Consider the following 18,026-nt stretch of genomic DNA (forward strand, 5'->3'; position numbering starts at 1 on the left):
TTCCAATTAAACCTGCTGAACTATAACCTGGTGTTGTGTGATTTTTAACTTTGAGGAGAAAGTGAGGTCTGCAGATGCTGGAGATCAGAGCTGGAAATGTGTTGCTGGAAAAGCGCAGCAGGTCAGGCAGCATCCAAGGAGCAGGAGAATCGACGTTTCGGGCATAAGCCCTTCTTGTGATTTTTAACTTTGTACACCCCAGTCCAACACTGGCATCTCCAAATCATGGTTACATGAGGATTTCCAGAAGTAGTCCACAATTAAAATCCGTAAAGTTTTTTTACGAATATATGAGACTGCCTTTTGGGTATTGTCAGCCTGTGCAATTTTTGAGCAGACAATGGAGAACACTTGGCAAGGTCTTCATTCATCTGGATGACATGCTAATAACAGGGAAGTTCAATTAGGAGCACTTACAGAACTTGGACGTACTCCTGAGACATTTTTCCCTAGCAGGCGAAAGTGAGGACTACAGATGCTGGAGATTACACGGGCCAGATTAGAGTGGTGCTGGAAAAGCACAGCAGGTCAGTCAGCACCCAAGGAGCAGGAAAACCGACCTTTTGGGCAAGAGCCCTTCATCAGGAATCTTTTTCCCTGGCAGGTATATGCCTTAGAAGGAAGAAATCTGTGTTCCAGGCACCCCAAATGACCTATTTGGGCTACAGAGTTGACAAGAGTGGATTACACTCTTTATGGATAAAGTGAGACCGATGAACGGTGCCCAGCTCCCATGAATGTACCAGAGCTTAGGACTTTCCTTTGAACCTGAATTATTATGGAAAGTTCATGCATAATCTAGCCTCCATTTAGCCATCTTTGCATCAACCCTTAAAAAAGGGTCAGCCTTGGAAATGATCACTTTTGAAAGCCATAGCTTTCAGGGAAGTGAAGAAACAGCTATCACCTTCGAAGGTGGCGACACATTATGATCCCAACCGAGATCTGGTATTGACCTTTGGCAGAGGATAATATTAGCTCATAGGTAACCCAATGGAATGGAATGCCCAACAGCGTATGCATCCAGCAATTTGTGTAACACAAAGTGTAAATATGCCCAGAAAGATAACGATGATTTGGCAGTTATATAAGTAGTCAGATAATTTCACCAATACCTTTGCGGATATCATTGGATCAACAGAATTGGCCAGATGTGACAGCTATATGACTGGAAATACGACAGTTTGAGTACTTTAGATGGGACAGTTTTTGTCCAATGTGTGCAGGAGTGATTCCAGACATAGTATATAGACAGGCCAACAAGGGCAAGTCCACATTGGATTTGGTACTAGGTAATGAACCGGGTCAGGTTTTTGATTTGGAGGTAGGTGAGCACTTTGGTGATTAGATTAGATTAGATTCCCTACAGTGTGGAAACAGGCCCTTCAGCCCAACAAGTCCACACTAAACCTCCGAAGGGTAACCCACCCAGTCTCATTTCCCTTTGACTAATGCACTTAACATTATGGGCAACTTGGCATGGCCAATTCACCAGATCTGCACACCTTTGGACTTTGGGAGGAAACCGGTGCGCCCAGAGGAAACCCGCACAGGCAAGGGGAGAATGTGCAAACTCCACACAGACAACCGTCTGAGGCTGGAATCGAACCTGTGACCCTGGTGCTGTGAGGCAGCAGTGCTAATCACTGAGCCACTATGCTGCCCTGATAGTGACCATTATTCAGTTATCTTTACTTTAGTGATGGAAAGGATAGTATATATCGCAGGGCAAAGAGTTATAGCTGGGGGAAAGGCAATTACGGTGCAATTAGGCAAGATTTAGGATGTCTCGGATGGGGAAGGAAACTGCAATTGAAATGTGAAGCTTATTCAATGACCAGCTACTGTGTGTCCTTGATAAGCATGCATTAATCAGGCAGGGAGGAAATGGTCGAGCAAGGGAGCTGTGGTTTAATAAAGAAGTTGAATCTCTCTTCAAGAGAAAGATAAAGGCTTATGTTAGGATGAGATGTGTAAGGCTCAGTTCGGGCGCCTGAAAGTTACAAGTTAGGCAGGAAGGATCTAAAGAGAGAGCTCAGAAGAGCAGGAGGGGACATGAGAATTTGTTGACAGGTAGGATCAAGGAAAACCCTAAAGTTTTGTATAGGTATATCAGGAATAAAAGAATTATGAATAAAAGAATTAGTGTGGTGCTGGAAAAGCACAGCAGGTCAGGCAGCATTCGAGGAGCAGGAAAATCCTGATGAAGGATCACTCTAATCTTGACTCTAATCTCCAGCATCTGCAGTACTCACTTTGGCCAAGAGTAAGATTAGAGTCAATCAAAGATAGCAGTGGGAAGTTGTGCATGGAGTCAGAGGAGGTAGGGGAAGCGCAAAATGAATATCTTCAGTATTCAACATTGGGAAAACAAATATTGTTGAGGATAATACTGAGATACAGGCCACTAGACTAGATGGGATTGAGATGCACAAGGAGGAGGTGTTAGCAATTCTGGAAAGTGTGAAAATAGATAAGTCCCCTGGGCTGGATGGGATTTATCCTGGATTGTCTGGGAAGCCAGGGAGGAGATTGCAGAGCCTTTGACTTTGATCTTTATGTTGTCATTGACTATAGGAATAGTGCCAGAAGACTGGAGAATAGCAAATGTTATCCCCTTGTTCAAGAATGGCTGCATAGGCAACCCTGCTAATTATAGACCAGTGAGCTTCCTTTGGTTGTGGGTAAAATGTTGGAAAGAGGTATAAGAGACAGGATTTATAATTATCAAGCAAGGAATAGGGATTAGGGTTAGGGATTAGGGATACTCAACACGGTTTGATAAGGGCCGACAAGAGGGGAGGCCACATTGGATCTGGTACTTGGTAATGAACCAGGCCAGGTGTTTGATTTAGTGGTAGGTGAGCACTTTGGAGAGAGGTATATAATTCAGTTATGTTTAGTTTAGCGATAGAAAGGGATAGGTACATGCCATACGGCAAGAGTTATAAAAATACAGGGTAGACCATTTAGGACAGAGCTCAGGAGAAACTTCTTCACCCAGAGAGTGGTGGCTGTGTGGAATGCTCTGCCACAGGGGGCAGTGGACGCCCACTCTCTGGATTCATTTAAGAAGGAGTTGGATAGAGCTCTCAAAGATAGTGGTATCAAGGGTTATGGAGATAAGGCAGGAACAGGATACTGATTAGGAATGATCAGTCATGATTATATTGAATGGCGGTGCAGGCTCGAAGGGCTGAATGGCCTATTCCTACACCTATTGTCTATTGTCTATAATTATACTGCAATTAGGCAAGACTAAGGAGGTATAGAATGAGGCAGCTAAATGCAAGGGACAGGGACAATCGAAATGTGGAGCTAGTTTAAGGGAAAATATTGTGTCTTTGATAGGTATGTCCCTGTCAGGCAAGGAGGAAGTGATAAGGTAAGGGAACTATGGTTTACTAAAGAAATTGTATCTCCTGTTAAGTGGAAGAAGGAGGCTTACGTGACATTGAAGTGAGATGATTCAGCTAAGGTGATGAAGAGTTAGAGTAGCAGGAAGGATTTAAAGAGAGAGTTAAGAGCATGGAAGGGACATGAGCAGTCTTTAGCAGGTAGAATAAAGGAGAACCCTAAAGCTTTCTATAGGTATGTGAGGGATAAAAGGATGATGAGGGTAGGAATAGGGACAGTCAAAGACAGAAGTGTGAAGCTGTATGTAGACGCTATGGAGATCGGAGAGGTGCGAAACAAATATTTCTCTTTTGTTTTCATTCAGGAAAAGGAGAATATTGTAGAGGAGAAGACTGAGATATGGGCTATTGGGCTTGAAAGGATTGACATTAGTAAGGAGGAGATGTTATCAATGTTAGAAGGTGTGAAAGTAGATCAGTCTCTTGGCTGGATGGGATTTCCCAAAAATTCTCTGGGAAGCTAGGAAGGAGATGGCTGAGCCTTTGGCTTTGATCTTTGAGTCATCTATAGGTTTAGTATCAGAGGACTGGAGGATTGCAAGTGTTGTGCCCTTGTTCAAGAAGGACAGTAGAAATAACCCAGGTAATTAAAGACCAGTGAGCCTTACGTCTGTTGTAGGAAAAGTTTTGGAAAGGATTATCAGAGATAGGATTGATAATCATCTAGCAAGTAACAATTTAATTGGAAATAGTCAACATGGATTCATCAAATGCAGGTTATGTCTCACAAACCTCATTGGGTTTGAGAAGGTGACCAAACATATGGATGAGGGTAGGGCAGTTGATGTGGTGTACATGGACTTCAGCAAAGCCTTTGATAAGGAACAACATGGTAGGCTACTGAAGAAAACGCAAAGGCATGGGACCGAAGGTAATTTAGCAGTTTGGATTAGAAACTGACTTTCTGAAAGTAGGCAACGAGTGGTGATTGTTGGAAAATATTCAGTCTGGAGTCCGGTTACTAGTGGTGTGCAAGAAGGATCTGTTTTGGGACCACTGCTGTTTGCCATTTTTACAAACAACTTGGACGCAGGCATAGGTGGGTGGATTACTAAGTTTGCAGATGGCACTAAAGTCGCTGGAGTGGTGGACAGTGTGGAAGAATGTTGCAGGTTGCAGGAAAATTTGGATAAACTTCAGAATTGGGCTGAAAGGTGGCAAATGCAGTTTCAATGCAGCTAAATGTGAGGTGATTCACTTTAGGAAGAATAACAGGAAGGCAGAGTACTGGGTCAGTGGAAAGATTCTTAGTAGTGTGGATGTGCAGAGGGATCTTGCAGTCCATGTACATAGATCCCTGAAAGTTGCCACCAGGTTGATAGTGCTATTATGAAGGCATACAGTGTGTAAGATTTTATTAGTAGAGGGATTGAGTTCTGGAGCCGTGATGCGGCCTCACGTGGAGTATTGTGTGCAGTTTTGGTTGCCTCATTACAGGAAGGATGTGGAAGCTTTGGAAAAGGTGCAGAGGAGATTTACCAGGATGTTGCCTGGTGTGAAGCAAAGATCTGATGAGGAAAGACTGAGAGACCTGAGTCTGTTCTCATTGGAGAGAAGAAGGCTGAGAGGGAAATTAAGAGAGACATACAAGATGATTAGATAGGGTGGACAGTGAAAATCTTTTTCTGAGGATGATGACATTGGCTTGTACGAAGAGGCATAGCTGAAAATTGAGGGGTGATAGATTTAAGACAGATGTTAGAGGCAGGTTCTTCACTCAGAGAGTGGTAAGGGTGTGGAATGCCCTACCTGCCAATGTAGTTAACTCAGCCACATTAGGGGCATTTAAACAGTCCTTAGATAAGCACATGGACGATGATGGGATAGGGTAGGGTGATGGGCTTAGATTGGTTCACAGGTCGGCGCAACATCGAGGGCTGAAGGACCTGTTCTGTGCTGTATTGTTCTATGTTCTATGTTTTGTGAAGGGACAGTCATGCCTCACAAACCTTATTGAGTTCTTTGAGAAGGTGACCAAACAGGTGGATGAGGGTAAATCAGTTGATGTGGTGTATATGGATTTCAGTAAGGCATTTGAAAAGGTTTCCCACAGTAGGTATTGCACAAAATACGGAGGCATGGGATTGAGGGTGATTTAATGGTTTGAATCAGAAATTGGCTAGCTGAAAGTAGACAGAGGATGGTGATTGATGGGAAATGTTCATCCTGGAGTTCAGTTGCTAGTAATGTACCGCAAGGATCTGTTTTGGGGCCACTGCTGTTTGTCACTTTTATAAATGACTTGAATAAGGGACGAGAAGGATGGTTTAGTAAATTTGTGGATGACACTAAAGTTGGTGGAGTTATAGACAGTACAGAGGATGTTGTAGGTTTAGGGACAAAGATAGGCAGCAGAGCTGGGTTGAGAGGTGGCAAATGGAATGTGGAAATGGTGTGAGGTGATTCACTTTAGAAGGAGCAACAGGAATAAAGAGTACTGGGCTAATGGTCAGAGCAGGGAAATCTCGGTGTCCATGTGCATACATCCCTGAAGGGTGCCACCAAGGTTAATTGGGCTGTTAAGAAGGCATATGGTGTGTTAGCTTTTATTGGTAGAGGGATTGAGTTTCGGAGCCACAAGGTTATGTTGCAGCTCGACAAAGTTCTGGTGCAGCTGCACTTGGAGTATTGCATACAGTTCCGGTCACCGAATTATAGGAAGGATATGGAGGCATTGGAAAGTATTCAGATGTTGCTGAGATGTTGCCTAGTTTGGAGAGAAGGCCTTATGAGGAAATACTGATGGACTTGAGGCTGTTTTCATTTGAGAGAAGATGGTTGAGTAGTGACTTAATTGAGATGTATGTTAATCAGATGGTCAGATCGGATGGGCAGTGAGAGCCTTTTTCCTCAGATGGTGATGGCCAGCAAGAGGGGACCTAGTTTTAAATTGAGGGGTGATATATATTGGACAGATGTCAGAGGTACTTTCTTTACTCAGAGTAGTAGGGGTGTTGAACGCACTGCCTACAGCAGTGGAGGACTCACGAACATTAAGGGCATTTAAATGGTGATTGGATAAACATATGGATGAAAATGGAATAGTGCAGGATAGATGGGCTTCAGATTGGTTCTGCAGGTCGGCACAACATCGAGTTCTGAAGGGTCTGTGCTGTGCTGTAATGTTGTATGTTGTATATATTAGCTGCAGCTACTTAGCTTACTTACAACTGAGTCTATATTTGGAAAGTGGGAGTCTTTTAAAAGTAGTACAGTGAGAATTCAGGGCTAGAATGTTCCTCTCAAGTGAAGGGCAAGGGCATCAGGTCCAAAGAACCCTTGATATCATGTGATATTGAGAGTTTTGTAAAGCAAAAGAAGGAAACACGTATCAGGTACAGTGCGGTTGCACTGGGGGAGGCTGTTCAAGAGTATAGGAAATGTAGGAGGTTGCTTAACAAGGAAATTTGGAGGGCAAAGAAGGGACACGAGATATCTTTGGCAGTTGGGATCAAGAAAAACCCCAAAGCTTTTTCTAGGCATGTTAAGCCTAAGAGGTTTACCAGGGGAAAAATTGGAACCTATTAGAGACTAAAGCGTCAACCTGTGTTTCAGTGACATGGATGAGGTATTAAATGAATACTTCTCATCTGTATTCACAGAAGAGAAAGACATCGTAGCCAGGAATTTCAGTTGGAATGGTGAGGTTCTAGAATATGTTAAGATTAATAAGGTATTGGACATCTTAATTGTCATAAATCCCCAGGCCCTGATGAGATATATCCAAGCCTGCTATCAAACGCAAGGAAGAAGATTGCTGGGGCCCTAGCAGCGATAATTAAAACTTCACTATTCACAGGTGAAGTGTTAGATGACAGGGGGCTCGCTGAAGTTATTCCTTTGTTCAAGAAGGGCAGCGGAGATGGACAAAGTAATTACAGACCAAATAGTTTGACATTAGTAGCTGGGAAATTATTGGAAAAAGTTTTGAAGGACAAGATTAATTGGAAAGGCAAGGATTGATCAGGGACAGTCAGTTTGGATTCATTAGAGGGAGATCATGTCTGATTGATAGTGTTTTCAAAAGGTGACTAAGTATATTGAAGAGGGTAGTACAGTTGAAGTGGTTTATGCACTTCAGGAAGGCTTTTAACGAGTCCCATGTAGAAGGCCTTTTCAGAAGGAAATCAAGGCAGTGGGATCAAGGCAAATTGGAAAACTGGATCAAACATTCGCTTACAAATAAGAGGCAAAATGTCATGGTGGAGGGTTGTTTTTTTGTAATTGGAGGCCTGTGACCAGCGGTGTAGCATATTGATCGGTTTTGGGACTCTTGCTGTTTGTAATTGCATTAAGGACTTGAATGTGAATATAGAAGGTATAATTAGCAAGTTTGCACGTGGCACGAACATTGGTGTTACTGCTATTGAGGAGGATGGTTTCACCCTGCAGTTTGATACTGATCAGCTTGTAAATTGGGCAAGACATTAGCAGAGGGAGTTTAATCCCAATAAAAGTATGAAGTAATGCATTTTGGGAGGTTTAATAAGGGAAGGACAGAAACAACGAATGGTACATCCCGAGAGAGTAATGAAGAACAAAAGCACATTGGTGTACAAGTCCATAGATACCTGAAGGTATCAGCACAGGCAGGTGAAGAAGGTTTGCCTTCATTAGCTGGGAGGTGGAAGATAGGAGGAAGGAAATCATCTTATACCTTCATAAAACATTGATTAGGTGACAGGGTGGAATACTGTGCGCAGTTTTTTTGTCACACTAGCAAAAGAATCTGATTGCACTGGAGAGAGTGCAGAGGATATTCACCAAGGGAATTTCTCAGTTATCAGGAAAGGCTGGATAGGCTGAGTTTGTTTTCCTTGGCGCTGAGGAGGTCGAGGTGGAATTGGATTTAGGTATCCAAAATGATGACAGGTATAGATAAATTAGATTATGAGAATCACTGCCCCCACGGCAGATGTGTCTGAGATCAACAGGCAAAAGTTTAAGGTGAGGAGCAAGTGACTTATAGAAGATATGGGAAGAATGCTTTTTTTTTCCAGAGGGTAATAGATATATGAAACATTCTGCCTGAGACGGTGGTGGAGGCAGATTCACTCGCAACATTTAAAAAAGCATCTGGATGAATACTCAAAATACCAGGGCATAGTGGGCTAATGGCCAAGAGCAGGTAAATGGGATTAGTGAGAGTAAAACAGAGAGCATAGAACAGTACAACACAATACAAGCCCTTTAGCTCTCAATGTTGTGCCAATCTTTTCACCTATTCTAAGATCAGATGAACGTATCTTCCATGTTCCTATCCAAGAGACGCTTAAATGTCCCAAATGTCTCTGACTCTGCTACCACTGCTGGAAGTGCATTTCCCTTACCCACCACTCTCTGTGTAAAGGACCTACCTCTGACATCTCCCCTAAACATTCAACCAATCACCTTAAAATTATGACCCCTCGTGATAGTCATTTCCACCCTGGAGAAAACTCTATGCCTCCCATCACCTTGTGCACTTCTACCAAGTCACCTCTCGTCCTTCTTCACTCCAATGAAAAAAGCCATAGCTCGCTCAACCTTTCTTCACAAGTCCAGGCAGCATCCTGGTAAATCTCCTGTGCACCCTCTCTAAAGCTGCCACATCCTTCCTATAATGAGGTGACGAGAACTGGACACAATATTCCAAGTGTGGTCTTTCGAGTTGCAGCAAAGTCTCACAGTTCTTAAACGCAATCCCCCGTTAATGAAACCAACACACCATTCGCCGCCTTAACCCTATCAACTTGGTGGCAACTTTAAGGTATCGATATGCATGGACCCCAAGATCCCTCTGTTCCTCCATATTGCCAGGAATCCTGCCTTTAACCCTGTAATTTGCATTCAAATTCAACTTCCAAAGTCAATCACTTCACACTTGTCCAGATTGAACTCCATCTGTCACTTCTGAGCCCAGTTCTGTGCCCTGTCAATGTCCCGTTGCAACCTACAACACTATCGACCACTTTACCAACCTTCGTGTCATCGGCAAACGTACTAACCCTCCCTTCCACTTCCTCATCCAAGTCATTTATAAAAATCACAAAAAACAGATACCTGCGGAACACCACTGGTCACTGAGCTCCAGGCTGAATACTTTCCGTCTACTACCACCCTCTCGTCTTCTGTGAGCCAGCCAATTCTGTATGCAGACAGCCAAATTTCTCTGTATCCCATGCCTCCTTACTTTCTGAATGAGCCTACAATGGGGAACCTTATCAAATGCCTTGCTAAAATCCATGTACACCACATCCACTGCTCTACCTTCATCAATGTGTTTTGTCACATCCACAAATAATTCACTAAGGCTTTTGAGGCATGACCTATCCCTTACAAAGACATATCCCTTACAAAGCTGATTATCTGTAATCAAACTGTGCTTTTCCAAATAATCATAAACCCTGTGTCTCAGAATCCTCTCCAATAATTTGCCTACCACCAACGTAAGATTGATTGGTCTGTAATTCCCAGGATTATCCCTATTCCCTTTCTTGAACAAGGGAATAACATTTGCCACCCTCCAATCATCTGGTGCTACTCCAGTGGACAGTGAGGACACAAAGATGATCACCAAAGGCACAGCAATCTCTTCCCTCACTTCCTGTAGTAACCTTAGGTATATCCTGTCTAGCCCAGGAGATTTATCTATCTTAATAAATTTCAAAATTTCCGGCACGTTGTCCTTCTTAATATCAACCTGTTCGAGCATATCAGTCTGTTTCATGCTGTCCTCACAAATGACAAGATCCCCCTCAGTAGTGAATACTGAAGCAAAGTATTCATTAAGGACCTCCCCTAACTCCTCCAACTCCAGGTATGAGGTCCCTCCACTATCCCTGGTTGACCTACCCTCACTCTGGCCATCCTCTTGTTCCTCACATAACTATAGAAAGCCATTGGGTTTTCCTTAACTCTAGCTGCTTCAGCTTTTTCATGCCTCTCGAGCCCTGTCTGATCCTTGCCTCCTCAACCTTAAGTAAGCTTCCTTATCCCTTGATACCCAAGATTCTTTCAACTTACCATCCCTTCCTTGTCTCTGTGGGACAAACTTATAGTTTGGTGTTTGTTGTTCAGCAAAGAAATGGTGGACCAAAAAGGTTGTTTCAATGCTTTATGATTCTATGACACTATGTAAGTTTGTATCTGTTAGTCAGGTATAGGTGCATAGAAGTTACACTCAACATTTATTGTGAGACCAGCCCTTCTTTTCTGTGGCACTTTTATATTAAATCAGCAGTAATTAGGTGTGAATTTGTTGTATACATGTTGCGAGCAAGTAATCTGTGTGAGTGTAAGTCTTTTGCACCATGGTTAACTGAAATAAATCTTTCATGAAAGTATAGCCTTGGACTCTGTTCAAAAACATTATCTCTGCACATGTAATAAGGGCTACTCTCTCCTGCCATGGTTAATGGTTCCATTGTGAAACCTCTGACTGTAGCTGAACATAGATACATTCTTTGACCAGGATAACAGTGGAACTGATAATAGACCAGTTGAAGCTTTTGCCAACTGGGGAGGCCTTTCAGAACATGTTGAATAATGTGTAACGTGATCCTATCACAATATTCTGTGCACAAGTGGAGCAGGTGAAGGAGGGATGAGAACTGTGTGCAGTGAGGGGTGTAGTGACCATTCATTCACTAAATTTGTTATTGTTTGAAAGGCAAGCTGTGCCTGTGTATTCCAAGAATCAGAAACAGGCTTTGGTTCTCGTTTGTGCTGTCATTACATAAAGATAAATGGTTTTAACTGTTGAAAGGCTTTCCTGTGTGTAATGGTCTCACATTGAACAATGAGCTGGTCTACACAGTACATTCGGGATAGAGTATCAGCCACATCGAAAGAGTTCTAAGATCAGATGATGCTAAAGATGTACAATCTGCATTGTCTGCTTCTTAAATAGTATTTGCAATGATGTATCAGTTGTGCCACCTATTCTCCCTGGGAAATGTTTCTTTTTGGTTTTCTTGGTACTATGTGAAATGTGAAGGACAGTTCCTCCTTACCAGTGGTTGACCTGTGCACGGTTAGATTTTAAACATAGACCCAATGATGGGAATCCCAGGAGGATCCAGTAAATGTGAGTACATCTGCCTCATGTGAGAGAGAAGTGATTGTTAGGGGGGCACTATTGACGCTTGGTGCAACGGCTTTGAACAAAGTTTCTGAGATTTACATGAGAAATCTCACTGTTTTGGACTGACAGAAACCTGATATGAAAACTGCTCAAGTTGACTGTCAATTTTCTGGTAAAATTCAACCCAAAATTTCTACTTGTATTTTCCTCATTTAAAACATAATAAAATCATTAGCAATTTCAAAAGTAAGCACTTTTTCAATTTCACTTAATATAAACATTCTGCAATGATGCATTCGGTCATTCTATATCAGCTGGATTTTCTGGAATACTTACTGAGAGAGGCACTTTATGTGTACATGGTTTTCATCCTCGCCACAGTTTCCAAATGAATCTCCTGCTTTATTCATAATATCAAAACAAATCTTGTCATTAGACCGTGCTCCTATCAGAGAGAAAGTCGGAGTATAAGAATTATTCTGCAGAATGGGTGTGTATCACGTGAATATGCAAGAATGTATGTTACAGAGAAACAGAGTCTGAAATTGAAAGAATAAAATATTGAGAATAATTAGTTTGATTTGTTAAAGCCCACTCGCCAAGGTATACTATAAAAGAAAATATGACACCAAGCCACAACAGGAGTTATTTAAGCAGATGGCAAAAATATGGCTGCTATTGCAGGGGTTGAGGATGCATTTGCACAAAGAAATGGCAGGTCAGCAGTTTGGACAGAATTTAAATAACTGCAGAAATGACCACATCGCCTTCAGCAATCACTCTCTAATGACTATTCTCATCCACCTTGGAATTTACATGTTACTGCTCCTGGGTTCTGTGGGTCCATATGTATCTGAACTGTTTGGGCAGGTGTTTCCCAGAGTTGCATAGGTGCCTTTGGTTTGTTATAGTTCGTCTTTTTTTCTCCGGTTCCTTTGATTTGGTGAGGATGTGGTCAAGTATGTTTTTTCTCTCTTGTTGGTTCGCTCACCATCTGTTGCAGACCCAGTCTAGCAGCTACATCCATTAGGACCAGACCAGTTTGATCACTTGTGACGCTGTTGAGCCACTCTTGGTGTTAGAAACTGGATTTCCCATCGAGAGTACATTTTGCACCCTTGTCACCCTCAGTGCTTCCTCAAAGTATTGTTCAATTTGGAGGAGTTCTGATTCATCTTCTGAGCACATGGGTATCAGCAGGAGGTTTTCTTGTGCATCTTTAATATGATCCGTGAGACTTCATGGTGCCTGGAATCAATGTTGAGGATTCCTAGGTCTACTCCTTCCCGACTGTATACCACTGTATCACCACTTCTGCTGGATGTGTTCTATCAGGGCGATGGGGGTTACCCAGGGATGGTGATGGTGGTGCCTGGGACATTGTGCGTTATGATTTCATAAGTATGGCCATGTGAGGCTGTTGCTTGACGAGTGTGTGAGACAGCTCTTCCAATTTAGTACTCGTCCATATGCAAGTCAGAACTTTGGAAGTAAGACTTTGCAAGGTCTGCCACTGTGCTTTCCGGTTCCTGGGTCAGTGCCAAGTGGTCCGACTGTTTTCCTTTCTTTGTTGAGACTTTGTAATGATTGGTAGAGCTGAGTGGTTTGCTCAGCCATTTCAAAGGGCTGTTGAGAGTCAGCCACATTACTGTGCGTCTGGAGTCACATTGTGGACAGATACACTGAGGATGGCAGTTTCCTTTCCCAAAAGGACATTGGGTCAAATGAGTTTTTCTTCCAGTCTGACCATGGTTTCACAGCCAGCAGTACATTCTTAATTCCATTTTTAAAAATTGAATTCAAATTCCATCATCTGACATGGGATTCAAATCTAGGTTCCCAGAGTTTCTAGATGTATTCACTGAGCTGAGTTTCTGTATTAGTAGTCACAAATGTGTCTAAACTTTGTGCAATCATTGGCCCACATCCTAACTTCTGACCTTATGATGGAGGGAAGGCCATTGATGAAACAGCTGAAGATGTTGAGGAACTTCTGCAAAAATGTCTTAGAGCTGAGCTGACTATCATCCAACAACCACACTGATCTCATGTGTGTAAGATATGTCTCTAACCAGTTGAGAGTTTGCCCCGATACACATTGATTCCAGTTTTGCTAGAACTCCTTTATGCCACATTGAATCGAATGCAGCCTTTATGTCAAAGACCGTCGCTCTCATCTCACCTCTGGAACTCAGCTCTTTTGGCGATTTGTGAACTAAGGCTGCAATGAGGTCAGGAGCTGAGTGGCCTTGGTGTACCTCAAACTGGGTGTCACTGAGCAGGCTATTGCTGAGCAGGTGCTGCTTGATAGCTCTGTTGATGACCCCTTCCATTATTTTGTGATGGAGAGTAAACTGATGGGATGGTAAGTGGCCAGATTAGGTTTGCCCTGCATTTTGTGTACAGGACATACCTGAGCAACTTTCCACATTGTCGACTAGATGCCAGTGGCATAACTGAGGTAGAGCATCTTGGCTGTGGGAGTGGTACATTCTGGAGCACAAGGTGTGCTGGACTCCATCATTGGGGATATTTGTGGAGTATCCTCCTTCAGCTATTCACAATATGTATTAATGATCTGGATGAGGGAACAAAAAGTAATGTCTCAATGTTTGCGAATGATACCAGGTTGGCAGGGACAAGGATGCAGAAATGCCTCAGCATGATCTGGATTTAGATTTCTTATAGTATGGAAACAAGCCCTTCGGCCCAACAAGTCCACACCGACTCGCCGAAACGCAGCCCACCGAGAACCATTCCCCTACATTTACCCCTTCACCTAACACTATGGGCAATTTACATAGAACATAGAACATAGAAGAATACAGCGCAGTACAGGCTCTTCGGCCCTCGATGTTGCGCCGATCCAAGCCCACCTAACCTACACTAACCCACTATCCTCCATATGCCTATCCAATGCCCGCTTAAATGCCCATAATGAGGGAGAGTCCACCACTGCTACTGGCAGGGCATTCCATGAACTCACGACTCGCTGAGTAAAGAACCTACCCCTAACATCTGTCCTATACCTACCCCCCCTTAATTTAAAGCTATACCCCCTTGTAATAGCTGACTCCATACGAGGAAAAAGATTCTCACTGTCGACCCTATCTAAACCCCTAATCATCTTATACACCTCTATCAAGTCACGCCTAAACCTTCTTTTCTCCAATGAAAACAACCCCAAGTGCCTCAGCCTTTCCTCATACGATCTTTCTACCATACCAGGCAACATCCTGGTAAACCTCCTCTGCACCCGTTCCAGTGCCTCCACATCCTTCCTATAGTATGGCGACCAAAACTGCACACAATACTCCAGATGTGGCCGCACCAGAGTCTTATACAACTGCAACATGACCTCAGTACTCCGGAACTCAATTCCTCTACCAATAAAAGCCAGTACGCCATATGCCTTCTTCACCGCACTATTTACCTGGGTGGCAACTTTCAAAGATATGTGTACATGGACACCAAGATCCCTCTGCTCATCCACACTACCAAGTATCCGACCGTTAGCCCAGTACCCCATCTTTTTGTTACTCTTACCAAAGTGAATCACCTCACACTTAGCTACATTGAACTCCATTTGCCACCTTTCTGCCCAGTTCTGCAGCTTATCTATATCCCGCTGTAACCTGCCACATCCTTCATCACTGTCTACAACTCCTCCGACTTTCGTATCATCCGCAAACTTGCTCACCCAAACTTCTAACCCTCCTCCAGTTCATTTATAAAAATGACAAACAGCAATGGTCCCAAAACAGATCCTTGCGGAACACCGCTAGTGACGGCACTCCAAGATGAACCTTTGCCATCAACTACTACCCTCTGTCTTCTTCCAGCCAGCCAACTCCTAATCCAAACCTCCAACTCACCCTCAATGCCACACCACTGTATTTTTTGCAGTAGTCTACCATGGGGAACCTTATCAAACGCCTTACTAAAATCCATATACACCACATCTACTGCTTTCCCCTCGTCCACCTCCTTAGTCACCTTCTCAAAGAATTCAATAAGGTTTGTGAGGCACGACCTGCCCTTCACAAAACTATGCTGACTATCCTTGATCACATTATTCCTATCCAGATGTTCATAAATCCTATCCCTTACAATTCTCTCTAAGATTTTGCCCACAACAGAAGTGAGACTCACCGGCCTATAGTTACTAGGGTTATCCCTACTCCCCTTCTTGAACAAGGGAATCACATTTGCTAGCCTCCAATCTTCTGGCACTACTCCTGTAGACAACGAGGACATAAAAATCAAGGCCAATGGCTCTGCAATCTCCTCCCTTGCTTCCCAGAGAATCCTAGGATAAATGCCATCAGGCCCAGGGGACTTATCTATTTTCAACCTTTCCAGAATTTCCAACACCTCTTCTCTACATACCTCAAAGCCATCCATTCTACTTAATTGTGACTCAGTACTCACATTGACAACAATGTCCTGTTCCTGATTGAATACTGACGAAAAGTATTCATTCAGTGTCTCCCCAATCTCTTCAGCCTCCACACGCAACTTCCCACTACTATCCTTGACTGGACCTATTCCTACCCTAGTCATTCTTTTATTCCTGACATACCTATAGAAAGCCTTAGGGTTTTCCCTAATCCTACCAACTAAGGACCTTTCATGTCCCCTCCTTGCTGCTCTTAGCTCTCTCTTCAGGTCCTTCCTGGCTACCTTATAACTCTCAATCGCTCCAATTGAACCTTCACGCCTCATCTTTACATAGACCGCCCTCTTCCATTTAACAAGGGATTCCAATTCCTTATTAAACCACAGCTCCCTCACACGACCCTTTCCTCCCTCCCTGGCCAATTCACCTAACCTGCACATATTTGACTGTGGGAGGAAACCGGAGCACCCGGAGAAAACCCACGCAGACACGGGGAGAATGTCCAAACTCCACACAGACAGTTGCCTGAGGCGGGAATTGAAGCCGGGTCTCTGGCACTGAAGGAGCAGTACTAACCACTGTGCCACCGTGCCGGATAGATTGGATGTGTGGGCAAGTCAATGGCGGATGCAGTATAATGTGAGGTATTCACTTTGGAAGCAAAAACAAGAAGGCAGATTATGACTTGAATGACTGTAAACTGGGAGAGGGGATTGTGCAGTGGGACCTGGGTGTCCTTGTGCACTAGTTGCTGAAGGTAAGCTTGCAGGTGTAGCAGGTGGTAAAGAAGGCCAATGGGATGTGGGCCTTCATTGCGAGAGGTTTCGAGTCCAGGAGCAGGGATGTGTTGTTATAGTTATACATGGAGGAGAAAGTGAGGACTGCAGATGTTGGAGACCAGAGTTGAAAAATGTGGTGCTCGAAAAACACAGCAGGCCAGGCAGCATCCAAGGAGCAGGAGAATCGACGTTTCGGGCATAAGCCCTTCTTCAGGAATGAGGCTGGTGTGCCAAGCGGGCTGAGATAAAAAGATAGGGGGGAGGGAATTTGGGGGAGGGGCACTGGGAATACGATAGTTGGAAGGAGGTGAGGGTGATAGGCAGGAGAGGGGGTGGGGGCAGAGAGGTCGGGAAGAAGATTGCAGGTCAAGAAGGCGGTGCTGAGTCTGAGGGTTGGGACTGAGATAAGGTGGGGGGAGGGGAAATGAGGAAGCTGGAGACATCTACATTCATCCCGTGTGGTTAGAGGATTCCTAGGCGGAAGATGAGGCGCTCTTCCTCCAGGCATCGTGTGGTCAGGGTCTGGCGATGGAGGAGGCCAAGGACCTGTATGTCCTTAGCGGAGTGGGAGGGGGAGTTAAAGTGTTCATCCACGGGGTGGTTGGGTCGGTTGGTGTGTGTGTCCCAGAGGTGTTCCCTGAAACGTTCCGCAAGTAGGCAGCCTGTCTCCCCAATGTAGAGGAGACCACATCGGGTGCAGCGGATGCAGTAAATGATGTGTGTGGAGGTGCAGGTGAATTTGCGACAGATACGGAAGGGTCAATTGGGGCCTTGGAGAGAGGTGGGGGGGGGAGGTGTGGACGCAAGTTTTGCACTTCTTGCGGTTGCAGGGTAAGATGCCGGGAGTGGAGGTTGGGTTGGTGGGGGGTGTGGACCTGACGAGGGAGTCACGGAGGGAGTTATACAGGGCCTTAGTGAGACCACATCGAGAATATTGTGCGCAGTTTTAGTCTCCTTTTCTGAGGAAGGATGCTCTTGCTTTCGAGGGAGTGTAGTGAAGGTTTATCAGGCTGATTCTGGGGATGGTGGGACTGACGTATGGGGAGGGATTGACTTGGTTCGGATTGTTTTCACTCAAGTTCACACAAATGAGGGGGGAATCTTATAAAGAGTTATAAAATTCCAACAGGACTAGACAGGGTAGATGTAGGGAAGATGTTCCCAATGGTGGGTGTGTCCTGAATTAGGGGGTCACAGTCTGAGGATTTGGGGGGGCCATTTAGGATGTTGATGAGGAAATATTTTTTCACCCACAGAGTGGTGAGCCTGTGGGATTCATTACCACAAAGTAGTTGATGTTAAAATATTCAATGTATTCAAGAGTTGACCAGATGTAGCACTTGGGAGCGAGTTGAATCAAAGATTAT

General features: G+C 44.0%; 1 protein-coding gene across 1 annotated transcript in view; it reads right to left on the reverse strand.

Moving 5' to 3' along the window:
• The window catches only part of LOC122544470 (disintegrin and metalloproteinase domain-containing protein 12-like), a 255,817-nt gene that overhangs the window by 51,871 nt on the left and 185,920 nt on the right, over positions 1-18,026 (reverse strand). Inside the window, exon 15 of the mRNA XM_087992302.1 lies at positions 11,818-11,926. Coding sequence (XP_087848428.1) covers positions 11,818-11,926 — 109 coding nt within the window. The remainder of the gene's footprint in view (positions 1-11,817; positions 11,927-18,026) is intronic.

Source organism: Chiloscyllium plagiosum, unplaced genomic scaffold (assembly GCF_037043375.1).
Source record: "Chiloscyllium plagiosum isolate Xiang-an unplaced genomic scaffold, Cpla_swu_hap1 HiC_scaffold_1, whole genome shotgun sequence".
Lineage (NCBI taxonomy): Eukaryota > Metazoa > Chordata > Chondrichthyes > Orectolobiformes > Hemiscylliidae > Chiloscyllium > Chiloscyllium plagiosum.